The 13619-nt window shown below is 38.5% G+C and overlaps 1 protein-coding gene across 8 annotated transcripts in view; it reads right to left on the reverse strand.

Annotated features, from left to right (window-relative positions):
- Positions 1–13619, reverse strand: part of FAM118B (family with sequence similarity 118 member B) — a 101323-nt gene that overhangs the window by 9031 nt on the left and 78673 nt on the right. For all 8 annotated transcript variants that reach the window (XM_021000650.2, XM_021000647.2, XM_021000646.2 and 5 more), the window contains 2 exons: positions 11321–11449; positions 5294–5579 (listed from right to left, as the gene is read on the reverse strand). In XM_021000650.2, the coding sequence (XP_020856309.1) occupies positions 5294–5579; positions 11321–11449 (415 nt within the window). The remainder of the gene's footprint in view (positions 1–5293; positions 5580–11320; positions 11450–13619) is intronic.

The raw sequence follows: 13619 nt of genomic DNA on the forward strand, positions 1-13619 counted from the left end.
TTCTCTTTCCAACTCTCTATTCCATTGATAATTCCTCTTCAAATTTTTTTCTAACTAATTTAAAAAACATTGTTTGTTCCCCCCCACCCCAATACTTCATCTCTTCCAGGAATTCCAGTTGAATTGGTACACAAGCAGTGGTTTTGTCTGAGGCACAGCTTGTAGATATTTTGGAGTCATTCTCTTTTTCTGGGTTTGTGTCTTGAGTGTCTCTGTCACCATAACAGCTTTTAATAGTGGGATTCTTTTTTTGTTTGCTCATTCTTTCAGCCTACTTCCTCAGTTCAGACTTGATGTCAGGGCCAGGCTATGTGTATTTCTGGAGGAAAGGTCTGGATTGGTTCTGTTTCTGCTTTCTTGAGAGTTGTGTTATTCTTGGTTCTCAGGGACAGGCTGAAGAACTGAAAGCTTTCAGAGCTCCCAAAGTGTTCTAATCTAGGGCACAGCCTGCTTGCTCCCCATCCCCCTTTCATTTTGAGTAACAGTCTATTGCTGCTGGATTTAGCCGCAATCAGTTCTGCTGGTTCAGTATAGGCTTCCCTTTGATCTGGGATTTCTGGCCTGGTTATTCTTGGTAGGATTCAGAAGCTGTAACTGAGATCCCTCTCTACTCTTGGGGTCCAAGTCACACTGCTGTTACTTGCTTCTGAACTTCTTTACTGGGTACACAGAGTAACCAGACCACTCCCAACCCTGGAAAGCCACCCTTGCATGCAGGTCCCATCCTCAGTCTGTACCATGAATCTGTGAGCTGGAACTGGGTTAATGATTGACAGTTGCCAAGTTCCCTTTCCCTGCATGAGACTGTATGGGCACAGTCCTTAGGTACTAAAATGCTTTGCTTCTGTCCAGACCCTGTCCCCAGTGTCCATAAACTTTTAGTTCTGTCTCCCTATGTCCACCTGTGTTGGAAAAGTGACTGCTGTAAATTTTTTTCTTTGATTTCCCAAGGTCATTCAGTCTGGTGTATTTTCTAGATGTATGAAAGAGTTTTTTGGGGGAGCTTGCTATATTTCTTCCTGCTACCCAGCCATCTTGGCTTTACCTCTCTGTATTTACTTAGATGTGTATTTATTTCCCCCAACAGAATGTAAGCTACTTGTGGGTATGTTCCCAGCACCTAGCATGGAGCCTAGTACTTAGGAAAAAAAACCAAAACAAAACAACCATCAACTGTATAAGCATAGCATAAGAGAGATGAGCTAGAATGAAGTTCTGAAGAAAAGCACCTAAGAGTTTTAGTTGACTGAAAGTGCAACATAGGTAAGGTACCCCCCCCCAAAAGGGCTCACATTCTTTGCAGCAGTTATTCCAAACCTCCTCTGACCTTCGCCCCTGAATCATCCTTATCTATTTTCCTCTCAGCAGAGCTCACCCTTTACTTTAATCCAAGAAAAATCTAAGGTCAGTTACCAAGTGTATGGGCTTCTCCCATACTCCACACCTCAAAGCCCCTTCCCTACCTGGTCTCCCATTCTTTTCTTTGTTTCAGTCACCAAGAACAGGTGACATTTGTCAATGGCATCCCCTTTTTTGTACATTTGACCCCATTCTGTCAGGAAGCTTGTCCCTTTAATCACAGAATCACAGATTTAGAGCTGTAAGACACACCTTGAGGGGCAGCTAGGTGGCGCAGTGGATAGAGCACCGGCCCTGAAGTCAGGAGGACCTGAGTTCAAATCCAGTCTCAGACCAAACACTTGACACTTACTAGCTGTGTGACCCTGGGCAAGTCACTTAATCCCAATAGCCTTAAAAAAAAAAAGACACACCTTGGAAGCTCATATGGCCCACCCACCATAATTTTAGAGATGAGAAAACTGAGCCCCAGAGAGGTTACATGATTTGCTCAAGGTCATACTAGCAATGATAAAAGTGAATCTAGTTCCAGTGACTCTAAAACCAGTGCTCTTTCCACTGTACCCCACTAACTTTTTTCTCATCCTTCAATTTACTGTTTGTTGTTTTGTTTGTTTGTTTTTAGGCAATTGGGGTTAAGTGACTTGCCCAGGGTCATACAACTAGTAAGTGTCAAGTATTTGGTCTGAGGCTGCATTTGAACTCAGGTCCTCTTGACTTCAGGGCCAGTGCTCTATCCACAGCACCACCTAGCTGCCCCGTCTTCTCACTTTTCTAGCTAAACTCCCAGCACGTCATCTTGATTCTATTTTCTCACATTCAATTAACTTCTCACTCCCTTAAAATTTGGCTTCCAATCCTACTACTCAACTGAAACTACTCTCCCAGTGGTCAATGACCATTGGCTTTGGGTACATTTCTCTTCTGTTTCTTCTATGACTGTCTCCTTTGTTGGATCATCACCCATGCTTATTTAACTTAATCTTAGTCCAGGAGATCATCACCTCTCACTAGGAATATTATAACAACCCCTTAAGTAGTTGCCCTTCTTCCAGGTTTTCCCCTTTCCAATCCATCCTTCACTTGGATGGTAAAATAATTTTCTTAAGGCATAGGTCTGACTATATTACTCATCAGATTTTTCAGATCATGGATGGTCTGGCTTTAAGCTACCTTTTTAGCTTTGTTTCATGTTCATATCATCCAAGAACTCTACATTCCTGCCAAGCCCTCCCATTCAAAGCTTAACTAAGCTATGATCTTCATGATGCCTTGCACAATCCCCTCAGGTCTTTATGCTCTCTTTTCTCCTGTTACCTTATATTTTCTTATCTATGTATATGTACCCCAGTAGACTGTAAGCTCTCTGCTGGTTGGGACTGTTTTATTAGTGTGTCATTGACTTTAGTGGTGAGCACAAAGTAGATGCATAAAAAAATGCTTGTTCAATTGAAATAAATTATGTTGCTCATAGAAGCAAGATCAAGAATGAAAGAGATGAATACACACTGCCCTTGTCAGAGTACACACTAGAAATTAGTGGGTTCAGTTCTGAGTATCACATTAAAAAAACTTTCTTCAAATTTTAATTGTAATGTGGAATATGTTTAATAGGAATGTGCAGGTATAGCCTATATCAGATTGCACGCCACCTTGGGGAGGGAGGTGGAGAAAAATTTAAAACTCAAAAGCTTATGGAAGTGATGGTTGATAAAATAAATTAATTTTTAAAAATTCAATAATTAAAAAAAAGAAGAAAAAAAATTTTAAAATATTTTTATATTCTTACTATGGAAGAAGTCATTAGAATTGTATATGTTGGCCTGAGCAGTAAGTTCAATCTAAATTGTTAGAATTATGAAGAACTGATTTGCTGGAATGCCAGCTTTCTTTTATTTGCCTACTAAGAAGTCCTGTCTTCTCAAACTTTCACCTTGTATTGCCAGATCCATTCTCATAGAGCTTTTCCCTCTTTCTGTTACTACTCCTATCCAACTAATGACTTCCACTATAACCAAAGCCATAGGTCAATATGCTAAAAAGTCAATCATCCATTCAGAGACTCAGTTATCAGAGAATCTGAGAGCTGGAATACATGCTAATATTCACCAAAGTGGTGTCTCTTTAGTTTGTTATAATGAAAAGAGCTTTGTAAACAGTAAAGTGCTTCAATATATAGTAAAAAAAAATTATTGCATTTAATTGCTTAAAAATAGATTTTAATTGCTATCTTTCATTTGTACATTGCCTAAGATTTCCTCCTGTATCTAGGTGTCACATTTTAGGGAGAACTTTGATTAGCTGCAACATATCCAGAGGAAGACAATCTGCTAAAGGAACTGGGGAATGTTAAGCCTGGAGAAGAAAAGACCTAGGGGGCCATGACACTTTATCCAAGTACACGAAAGCCTGTTATTAGTCAGAAGGATTAAGAGGGAAAGCTTTGCTTTGGTAGAGTACATGGTTAGAAATAGAAGCAATCAATATGTGAAACTTTCAGAGAGGCAGCTTTTGGCTCTGTATGGAAGAATTTCCTAATAATCCAAGTTACCTAAAAGAGGAACAGGCTGTACCTTAGGAAACAGTGGTATTGAATACTCCATCAGTGGAAGTCCTGGATGACTATTTGTGGAGATTTTGTAGGTTTTTATATAGGTACAAGTTGAACGACATTATCCCTGACATTCCTTCCAACTCTAACCACTTTTTGGTTAAGACAGTTCAAGCTGAAGAGGACTGTTAGGCTAAGACCATACAGAATTTAAAGCACCTGAGAAACTGTCTAGTTCAATTTCCTCTTTTAAAGATAAAGAAATGTGAACCTTAGAAAAATGAAGTGACTTGCTTATTCTCAGAGGCCTAAGTCAACACTAGAACTCAGGTCTCCTGATTCCCAGTCCAAAGCTCATTCCACTATGACAGCCTGTCTCACTAGATCTGGTCCTTCAAGGTGTGTGAGAGATTTTTTGTACATATCTTATAGGTAAAGAACAGAGAAAAACAATCATTTTTAAGCATTTACTATGTGCAAGGCACTGTACTAAACATTTTACAAATATTATCTCATTTGATCCTCACAACAACTCTGAAGAGGAAGCTGAGGCAGCAGAGTTTAAGTGACTTGTCCAGGGTAACACAGCTAGTAACTGTCTGAGGCTAGATTTGAACTTTGAGTTTTTCTAATTCCAGGCCCAGTACTCTATCCAACTACACCAATGAACTTTCAGGTGAGTTATGAAAACATTTCTTTAAAAATGTTGTGCTTTATTACTTTATACCAAAGCACAGTTGTGGATACCAAAATTGATGGATCATCTTTCATCTGTGTAGGATATACATATATATATATATATATATATATATATATATATATATTATATATATATATATATATATATATATATATACTTTAAGTCTGCTTTGCAAAAATCTACATTTTCATAAGAAACCATGAGGTGATTAAGTCATAAAAATTCTTACTACTAAAAATTCTTGCCAATTACACTAGGATATCTTAAATTATTTAATTTACCAAGCGCTCAATTTATACACAGTTTTTTAGAGGCATGTTTACTGTGTGGTCAAGATCCTTTTGCATTTCTCAAACCTCTCAAATGAGTTGGATCTCTACAGAACACTTTTTCCCTAACTCAATTTCAAAGCATTCCAAAGTTTCTATTCTCTGGATTCTGGACCTAGGATTAAAAATGTCCCAAACAACAAAAATCAAACATATCAGCAATTATTAATTCTTCCAAAATACTAAGGTTTCCTAAATGGCATTTTAATCTCATTTTAAGGGTAGCTCCAATCTAACCTGCAAGCTTGGCTAGGCTACCACACGCTCTCTAGTCTCTACAGTAATCCTGATTTAAAAGCTGTGGGATCCTGTCCAGTTCCATTGTCAGAGTCCTCAGTCTCAAATGCTTCTTACCTGTTCTGCCCCGGGTTGAGATCTCATAGGTTAGACGCTTGAAATATTCAGGAAGATCAGCATATTCATTTCCATAGGAGATAACCTTGATCCCTTTGTCCAGCATGTTTTCCCGGAGCTTCTTGAATTCATCTACATCTCCCCTCCGAACCAGCATGAAATGTTCTAGGTCAGATTTGTGCTTGACAGCCTCCAGGAACAGTGCCTGGAAGGTAGTGTCATCTACAGTCCAGCCACAACCCAAGAAAAGGAATGATTTGTTCTCATAGAGTTTCTGAATCTCTCTCTGGAAGGAAGACAGATATCAGTGAGTGTCTGATGACAACTGGGAAAACACATCTCATGCCAAAAACAACCTGTGATGCATGTGTTCAGACTGATCAGAAAACTTACATAGTTCATTAAATAAGACCCGGCATAAAGCTTCACAAAGTTAAGAGGACTGGTTTTCTGTTAAAGATCTTTACCTCCTGGTTATTCAGAGCAAAGTTTTTTTTTTGTTTTTGTTTTGCTAGTGGTGTAAGGTTTTCTCTCTAACTGACCTTCCCTATCGACTCTCTTACCAGGGTTTGTTTAGCATTTGTCATTGCATAGATCTTTTACTTTATGTTCTAGGGTTGTGAACACAGAAGTCTTCAGGTAATTAATACATAAAAAATAGTAAGTTAGTTGTTTTGGGAACTGAACATTTGGTTAAGAAGATAGTGTCGGAGAACAGGATAAAGATTTCTCAAATGGTATACTGGCTAGGGTCAGAATACAACTAACAAGGGGCAGCTAGGTGGCACAGGAGCACTGGCCCTGGATTCAGGAGGACCTGAGTTCAAATCCGGCCTCAGACACATAACACTTACTAGCTATGGGACCCTGGGCAAGTCACTTAACCCCACTGCCTAGCGAAAACAAAAACAAACAAACAAACAAAAAAACAGAATACATCTAACAAGTACTGCTAAGAATGTCGTTGTCATATGAGTCAAGCAAATCTAATCCAAATGGCTATAAACTGGAACAGAAAAGAAGAAAATAGGTTACTTATATACAGCAAGCTGGACCACAGAGAGGAGCTATAACATAAGAAGATGGACAGCAGTAAATGTAACCAAAAATTCACAGAAGAAAAAAAACCTAAGAAAGGAGACAGTAATATAACTTCTCTTGAGAGAAGTACTGTATCTAAATACATAAAACAGGAGTAACCAGCAGGGGGAACCAAAGAGCTAATCCAAGATGAAAAATTTGACCTAATGAGTGCTAGATTTGGTGGAATAACAACCAGGCCTAGATTGTGGCTCTGGAAGGGTATATCTTATTCAAAATGAACAGAATGGGTAAAAGGGAGTGGTACTGAGTAGCACTGTAAATTTAGAAAATTTTCTCATGTGAGGAAAATTCAGGAATCAGAAGGAAGAGAACATGGTCAAGATCATTTAGCTGAAGATCAGTGGGATCAGATCATACAATAAACTACGTGGATGTAAAGAGGACATAGATAATAGTTTAGAAAAGAGATGCTATCATGAAAGCATGCTATGGTAGTGATGAAGTACTTCAATTATCTAGATACCTACTGAAGCCCTTTTTCTGCTCAAAGCAAAGCAGTTAATAATCTCTTGATTTGCCTTAAAAATCTCTGGCTTTAAAGACATGATTCAAAAGGAGTAAATTCTATTTTGTATCTGGACCTCACCTACAATGAAGAGGTAAACTGGTTGTTGGTAGGAATGTGACAGAGGGGAACCTTGGAAGGAAGTGACCACTTGCCCAGCCTTTGTGACAGAAGAGAAATAAAGTGGACATGGTCTGACATGTACCCTGCATTTCAAAAGAATAGATTCCAAGTGGTCCGATACAGGACAGGTTCATGGACTAAAATTCTATAAGGGATATTGGCTGAGAAAAGAAATTCTGAAGACAAAAAGAAACAAATTTGATGAGGAAGAAAGGGGATGTTGTGCAAAGAGACTAATGTAGATGTCCTAGGAACTTATCAACCATTTTATATTTTAAAAGATATGTATAAAAGATGGAATCAAGGGCAGTTAATGGACGACAAATTGAAAAGTATGGCATGGTCCTGAAAGAACAGTTTCAGGAATGCTAAAGAGCAGAATGAGCTGATACTACTAAGGACAACTAAGGACAACAAACAGGAATCATTTTTTGTTTTTGAAAGCTGTATGGGAGAATATGATTACTAATCTGGGTACCTGGGATGATACTGAATCATAAAAAGGGGGCAGTTATTCAACTCTTATTCTGTACCTGTTTTCTCTGCCAAGGAGAATGATCTTTGGTCAGGAAAGAACAGAATAAAAATGGTTAGTAGAGAGCAAGTATTGAAGTTGAGTTGGGGGATAGTAAGAGAGCATTACTTACTCTTGATGAGTTCAAGTCTCCAGACCAAATGAACTACATCTCAGGGTACTAAAAGAACAGGCAGATGTGACCATCATGTGAATGTCAGTGAATTTTTAAAATAACTATATTGTACCTTGAGCTATGCAAAGTACTTCACAGTTGTTATCTCATTTGATACTGGCTGAGGGGTTCAATGACCTACTTAAAGTCACACAGCTGGGAAACGTCTGAGGAAGGATTCAAAGCCAGGTCCTCCTGACTCCATATGTAGCAATCATTAGGCTACGCAGTCTTTGTCAGTGATCTCTGATAGATGGCAGAGACCAGGTGAGGTACAGCAGGAGCACTGCAGAGGGCAAATGTCCCCATTTCCAAAAGAGGGAAGAGAACAGAGTATACAAACTACAAATAAATGGATTTAACAAAAATTCCAGCAGAATTATAAAACATTATGAAGGGATGGTAAGTGAAGGGATGGTTAAGTAAAGGGGCAGTAACAAAAGAAGTAGTGCTCACGAAGAACAAGCTATGTCAGTCTAACCTCATTTCCTTTTTAAAATAATGGTGTCAGATTGGTAGATCAACAGGATGTTGTATAGTTTAGCTAGATTTTAGCAACACAATCACAAGGTTTCTCATGCCATTTTTATGGAAAAGATGGAGAGATGTGGGCTGGACAACTGTACAGTTCATCAGACTCAGAACTCCCTGGCTGGTCACAGAAATAAGTCATTAATGGGTTCAAAGTCAGTGAAGAAAGTCTCTAGTGGAGTGCTCTAGGGAGCTGTGCTTAGGTTGTGCTGTTTAACATTTTTATCAGTAACTTCAGTAAAGGCATAAATAGCATGTCTGTCAAATTTGCAAATGACACAAAGATGGAAGAGATGACAGAGACAGGATCCAAAGAAGATATGGACATGCTTGGCCAAATCTAATAAAATTAAACTTAATAATGATAAAGATAAAGCCTTACTTTTGGATTAAACAAAACCAAATTTTTAAATATAAGATGGGGAAGTTATAGGCAGCAGTTGGTATTAAAAAAAACAACAAAAGTTCTGAGGAGTGTCAGTGGATCACAAGTTCAATGAAATCAACAATGTGATACGGCAACTCAAAAAGCTACCATGACCTACTAATAAAGAGGCATGGTCTAGGTCATGGTATCCATGGTATTCTAGTTATAAGCCCTGTTTTCTTCTGCTTTAGATTACATCTCATGTCTTATATTCAGTTTGGGCTGTTATATTTTAAGAAGAACACTGATAAACTGGAAAGTGTCCAGAGAAGGGCAACCAGGATGATAAGGACATCAAGACAATGCAGTATAAAGATCAACTGAAGGGACTGGGGATATTAAGTCTAGAGAAGTCATGGGGAGATATGATAAGCTGTTTTCAAATATCTAAAGGGCTGTTAGGTAGAGGAAGGATTACTTGTCCCACCTGACTCCAGGCAGAACTAAAGGAGCTATGTGTGTGTAAAAGCTGCGAAGAGGCGAATGTAAGCTCGCCCTCAGGAATAACTTCCTAAGGCTGAGGAAGCAGCGGGATTCTCCTCTCTAGAGGTCTTCAGGCAAAGTCTGGAAGACCATTTGCTAAGGATGTCAGAGGAGACCTCCTTCTTCCAGGCAAGAATGGACTAGAAGGCCTCTGAGATTCCTTCCCATTTTGAGATTCTAAAATTTTGTGGTTACAGGGATAAAAAGAAAGTATTACTTAATTCCAAGTGGTGTTTGACAAATATTGATCAGGCACAGAAAACATGCAATAATCCTTTCTTATTATCTGGAGCCTCTGGAATGTTCATACACTTAGTTAACTTGGAACAGAAAGCAATGGCCACAGTACCAAGTACCAAATATTCCCAGCAGGTGGTAACCATATACATTACCCCCTTTCATGCACTCTTTAATCCAATCAAAATGGCTTTTTTGCTGCTCCTTACAGATAACATTTCATCTCCTGTCTCCTTCTGTTTGGAATATACTCCTTCCTAACCCTCATCTCTGAGAATCCCTGGTTAACTTCAAAGCCCAACTCAAATATGACTTCCCTATATAAGGCCTTTCTTGATCCTCCCAACTACTAGGGTCTCTACCTTAAAATTAACCCGTATTTTTTTGTATATATTTATATGTGTACAGGTTGTCTCCCTTGAGAGAACATATACTCTCTGGGGACAGGTGACTGCTTCATTTGTATCTTTGTATCCCAAATGCCTAGTACAATGCCCAGCAAAGAGCAGGTGCTTAATAAATGCTTGTTGACTGACTGACTAGATCTTTTCTTCTGGTCTTAGAGAAGGTAAGTTTGAATACTAGTAGTCTGGATACGAGCACCCTTATCCATCTGCTTACAGAATCGCTGTAGAATTCAAGGGGGAAACTTCAAGTAAGTATACCTGCCACATAGTCTTGTACTCTTTTTTTCTCTAAATAAATTTTTTTCTTATGAATTTATCAAACACATTTGAATATGCAAAGAAAAACATCAAGGAGAATATACAAGAAACTGTGAACTTGTTTGATAGTTTGTCTTTTAAAAAGTCTGCATTCCACTTCAAATTTTCTTGATCACTTTTAACTTTTTTGACTAAAAAACTCCCCATCCATACTTCCCAATTCTGATCTAATAGTTAAAGAATTACAAATGATACTGCCACTAGGCTTACTTGCTCCTAATTGGCTAAAAGAAAATACATTCCCTCTCCCACATCTGTACGAGCTACTGAATGAAAAAAAAAACCTTCAGTCATATATAAAAAAAGGAAATGAAATATAGAAAAGGGTTTCCCCTCTCTATGATACTCTAAGGTATCATTTCCCGCAAATTATGATGGAACATAACAGAATTAAGGACTGTGTCAAGGAAAAGTGTACAATACTTTCTACCTTTTGGGAAATCTGATTTTCAGAAAGCACCAGAAAAATAAAGGTGTTATAATTTTAAGTCTTTCACACTCTGGAGTCAGTTAATTCCAGTTGGAGAAGACACAGTATTATTTCTTATACATCTATTGCCAATGACTTGAGTTATTTAGAGAATAGAGCTGATCCTGACTCCAGAAAATGGCTGATGAGGTCAAGATATTTGCATCTTTCCAGTTTCTAAAGGCATCCCAGAAAAGGTCACTTTTAGGTAGAGGGAAAACTCTATTCTATATCTAGAGAATGTATCCCCTAGTTCTGGAAAGTCATTTTCCAAATATTGGGGGACACAGTCTTCTAATACTCTCCAAAAGGAGGGCTAGGTAAGGAAGTGTAGATGGCTCCATACAAACCCATCATTATTAACCAAAAATTCCTCAAAGCACATGTTCTTATAGATGATAGTATTTAACAATGTATTTTGTATAGATAAATGGCATTATTTATACAACCAACAGATGGCAACCAAGTAAAAAATAGTCTACTTGGGTCTTAAATGTCTCCAAAACAAAGCTGGGAAAATCCCTATAATTTGGTATCTCAGGAGAAGCTTTAAGTTTCCCAAGACAATGCTGACACCACCAGCTGTGAAGAACAGAAGAGGAAAACTTGACCTTCCAACATTTTCCCACTGTCAGAGGAAATAACATTCCCTTTTCTAAAACCTGTGACTCATGCTCAGAGAAGTTTCTCAGAAAACAGTTCCCAACATGCCAAGCAGGACCCCAAGCACTCACCATGACTTCAGTATTACGCAGTACATTCTGATAGCCAGCTGGATGAAGTACAATTCCACTAGGATTGGTATAGACTCCATGGATGTGTAAGACACTCAGCTTTCTCTTCTCCTGAGCCCATTCCAGGACCTGTACAACATAAATAGAGTTCAGAAGGGATAGAAAAGGAGAGCATTTGTTCAGAGGTCATAACTGGGCAAGAGGTTGTTTTTTAAGGCGTGGCTTCCAGATATTTGCCTCTTTCCAGTTTTTAAAGGCAGCAATGTAGGCCAAAAGTTTCTATTTTACATCTCCCTGCCTGGCTAAATACCAACAAATCTGGTGTATTAGGAACAATAATGGATGTGGAGACAAGAGGCCTAGGTTTAAGTCTTGGTTTTGCAACTTACTAAGTATATGACTGGTCAAGTCACTTCACCCCCTTGGGTCTCAGCTTGCCAATCTGTAAAATGATAAGGTCGGATCAGAATAACAGTGTCAAAATGAAACAGAAATGGGGATTCATAAGGATACATATGGATCCCTGTGGGTCACGTTGACGTAGAAAACCACACGTGCATACATGTACATATATATTAATACACTACCACACTGGAATCAGATAGGAATTACATTTTCATCTCATTTGGGCTGCACTTTGGAGTGCTGTGGCCCACATGTGGCCTGCATGTTTGACATCTCTGGACGAGATAATTTTGAAGGTTACCTACAGATCCAAAAAAAAAAATTCTATGATTTTAAGTTCAGCCCTAAGTATAAGTTTTTGAAGGTTAACTCCAGATAAGTACTTTGCTACATTTATTTAAAAAAATCCCAACCCTGAACTTGCATAGTACTTTTTCAGGAATATCGCATATCTGACAAGCAAACATAGGAATCATTTATATTTATATCTAAAATGCCTACTTAAGTTAAAAAAAATTGTGTAAGCACAAGATAAAAGAAATGTGTATAGAAAGCAGTTAATGTGAAAAAGACCTAGTGATTGTGGCCAACCAAAAGCTCAAGATGAATTAGCAGCATAATGTGATAGTCAAAAGAGCTATCTCGCTCTTAGAATGTGGGTCGGGATGAGGGTAGTGATTATAGTCACTTGCTCTGTCCTGACTGGACCATAAGAGGCACAGTGGGTCCAATTCTGGGTGCCACATCTTACCAGGGACATAGAAAGACAGAACATGTCTAGAAGAGGGTTACCAGGGCGGTGGTGTTTGGGGGAAGTGGGTGGTTACATAAAATGTCACATAAAGATCAGCTGAAGGAACTGTGCATGTTTAATCTGGACAAGAGAAGGTTAAAGGAGACAAGAAGACTCTTCAAATATTTGAGGGACTGTCATATGGAAAAAGGATTAGACTTGTTATACCCGGTCAAGAGGGCAGACCTAAGGATCAACATATGGAATTTATAGAAAGATAAATTTCAGCTCAATACAACGAAAAACTTTTGAACAATTAAAGTCATCCAAAAATGGAATGGGAGGACTGGTATTAAAGTAGTAGGACAGTGAGTGAGAGAACCTGGATCCAAATCCCAGTCCTGACATTTACTGTATAGTGATTTGGGGTAAGTTACTCAACCTTTGGGCCTAAGTTTCTTCGTCTGTAAAATAAAGGAGTTGGACTAGATAATTTTCTAAGTCACTTCCCTCTCTACATCTATGGTTCTATGGCTCCAGGATTCTTTTCTTCCAGACCCCGCCCCCCCGAACCCCAAATCCATGAACTTTCTCCTCACGTCTGCCTCTTCAGAATCTTTATCCTCCTTCAAAGGTCACCAAAGATATGACTTCTCCCACAAAGTCTTCCCTAATCCTCACCATTACCTCCTCTATTTTTACAGTTCTCTCTCTCAAATGATTTATTATCACTGGGACCACTATATTTTTGTCTTTGCAATCAGTGCCTTGCACATACAAGTAGATGCTTGTATTGTACCATAATATTCAGAGGTCTCATATGAAATATAAAATCTTTTTAGGCAACAATTGTCCTGTATTTGAAGATCTTTGGCACCATCATCTCTCCAAAGTGGGCTTTTTCTTTTTTAAAAACTCACTTGTTAAGTCAGTAAACTACAAAAATGTTGTTAATCCACAGCTACAGCTATAGCATATAAACGGCAAAAGCCACTGTCAATTGTCTGTTTTGTTTTTAGCTGTTTTTAGCTTTAGAAAAGCCCCTCAATGATTATATCAACAGTCTGTTTGGGGGGGGTAAGGAGGTAAACAATAGTGACGCCCCCTCCAAAAGAGTGCCATTGTAATATTTTTCTCAAATGCAGAGAAGAGAAAAAAACT

Source organism: Phascolarctos cinereus, unplaced genomic scaffold, assembly GCF_003287225.1.
Source record: "Phascolarctos cinereus isolate Bilbo 61053 unplaced genomic scaffold, phaCin_HiC Scaffold_726;HRSCAF=1367, whole genome shotgun sequence".
NCBI lineage: Eukaryota > Metazoa > Chordata > Mammalia > Diprotodontia > Phascolarctidae > Phascolarctos > Phascolarctos cinereus.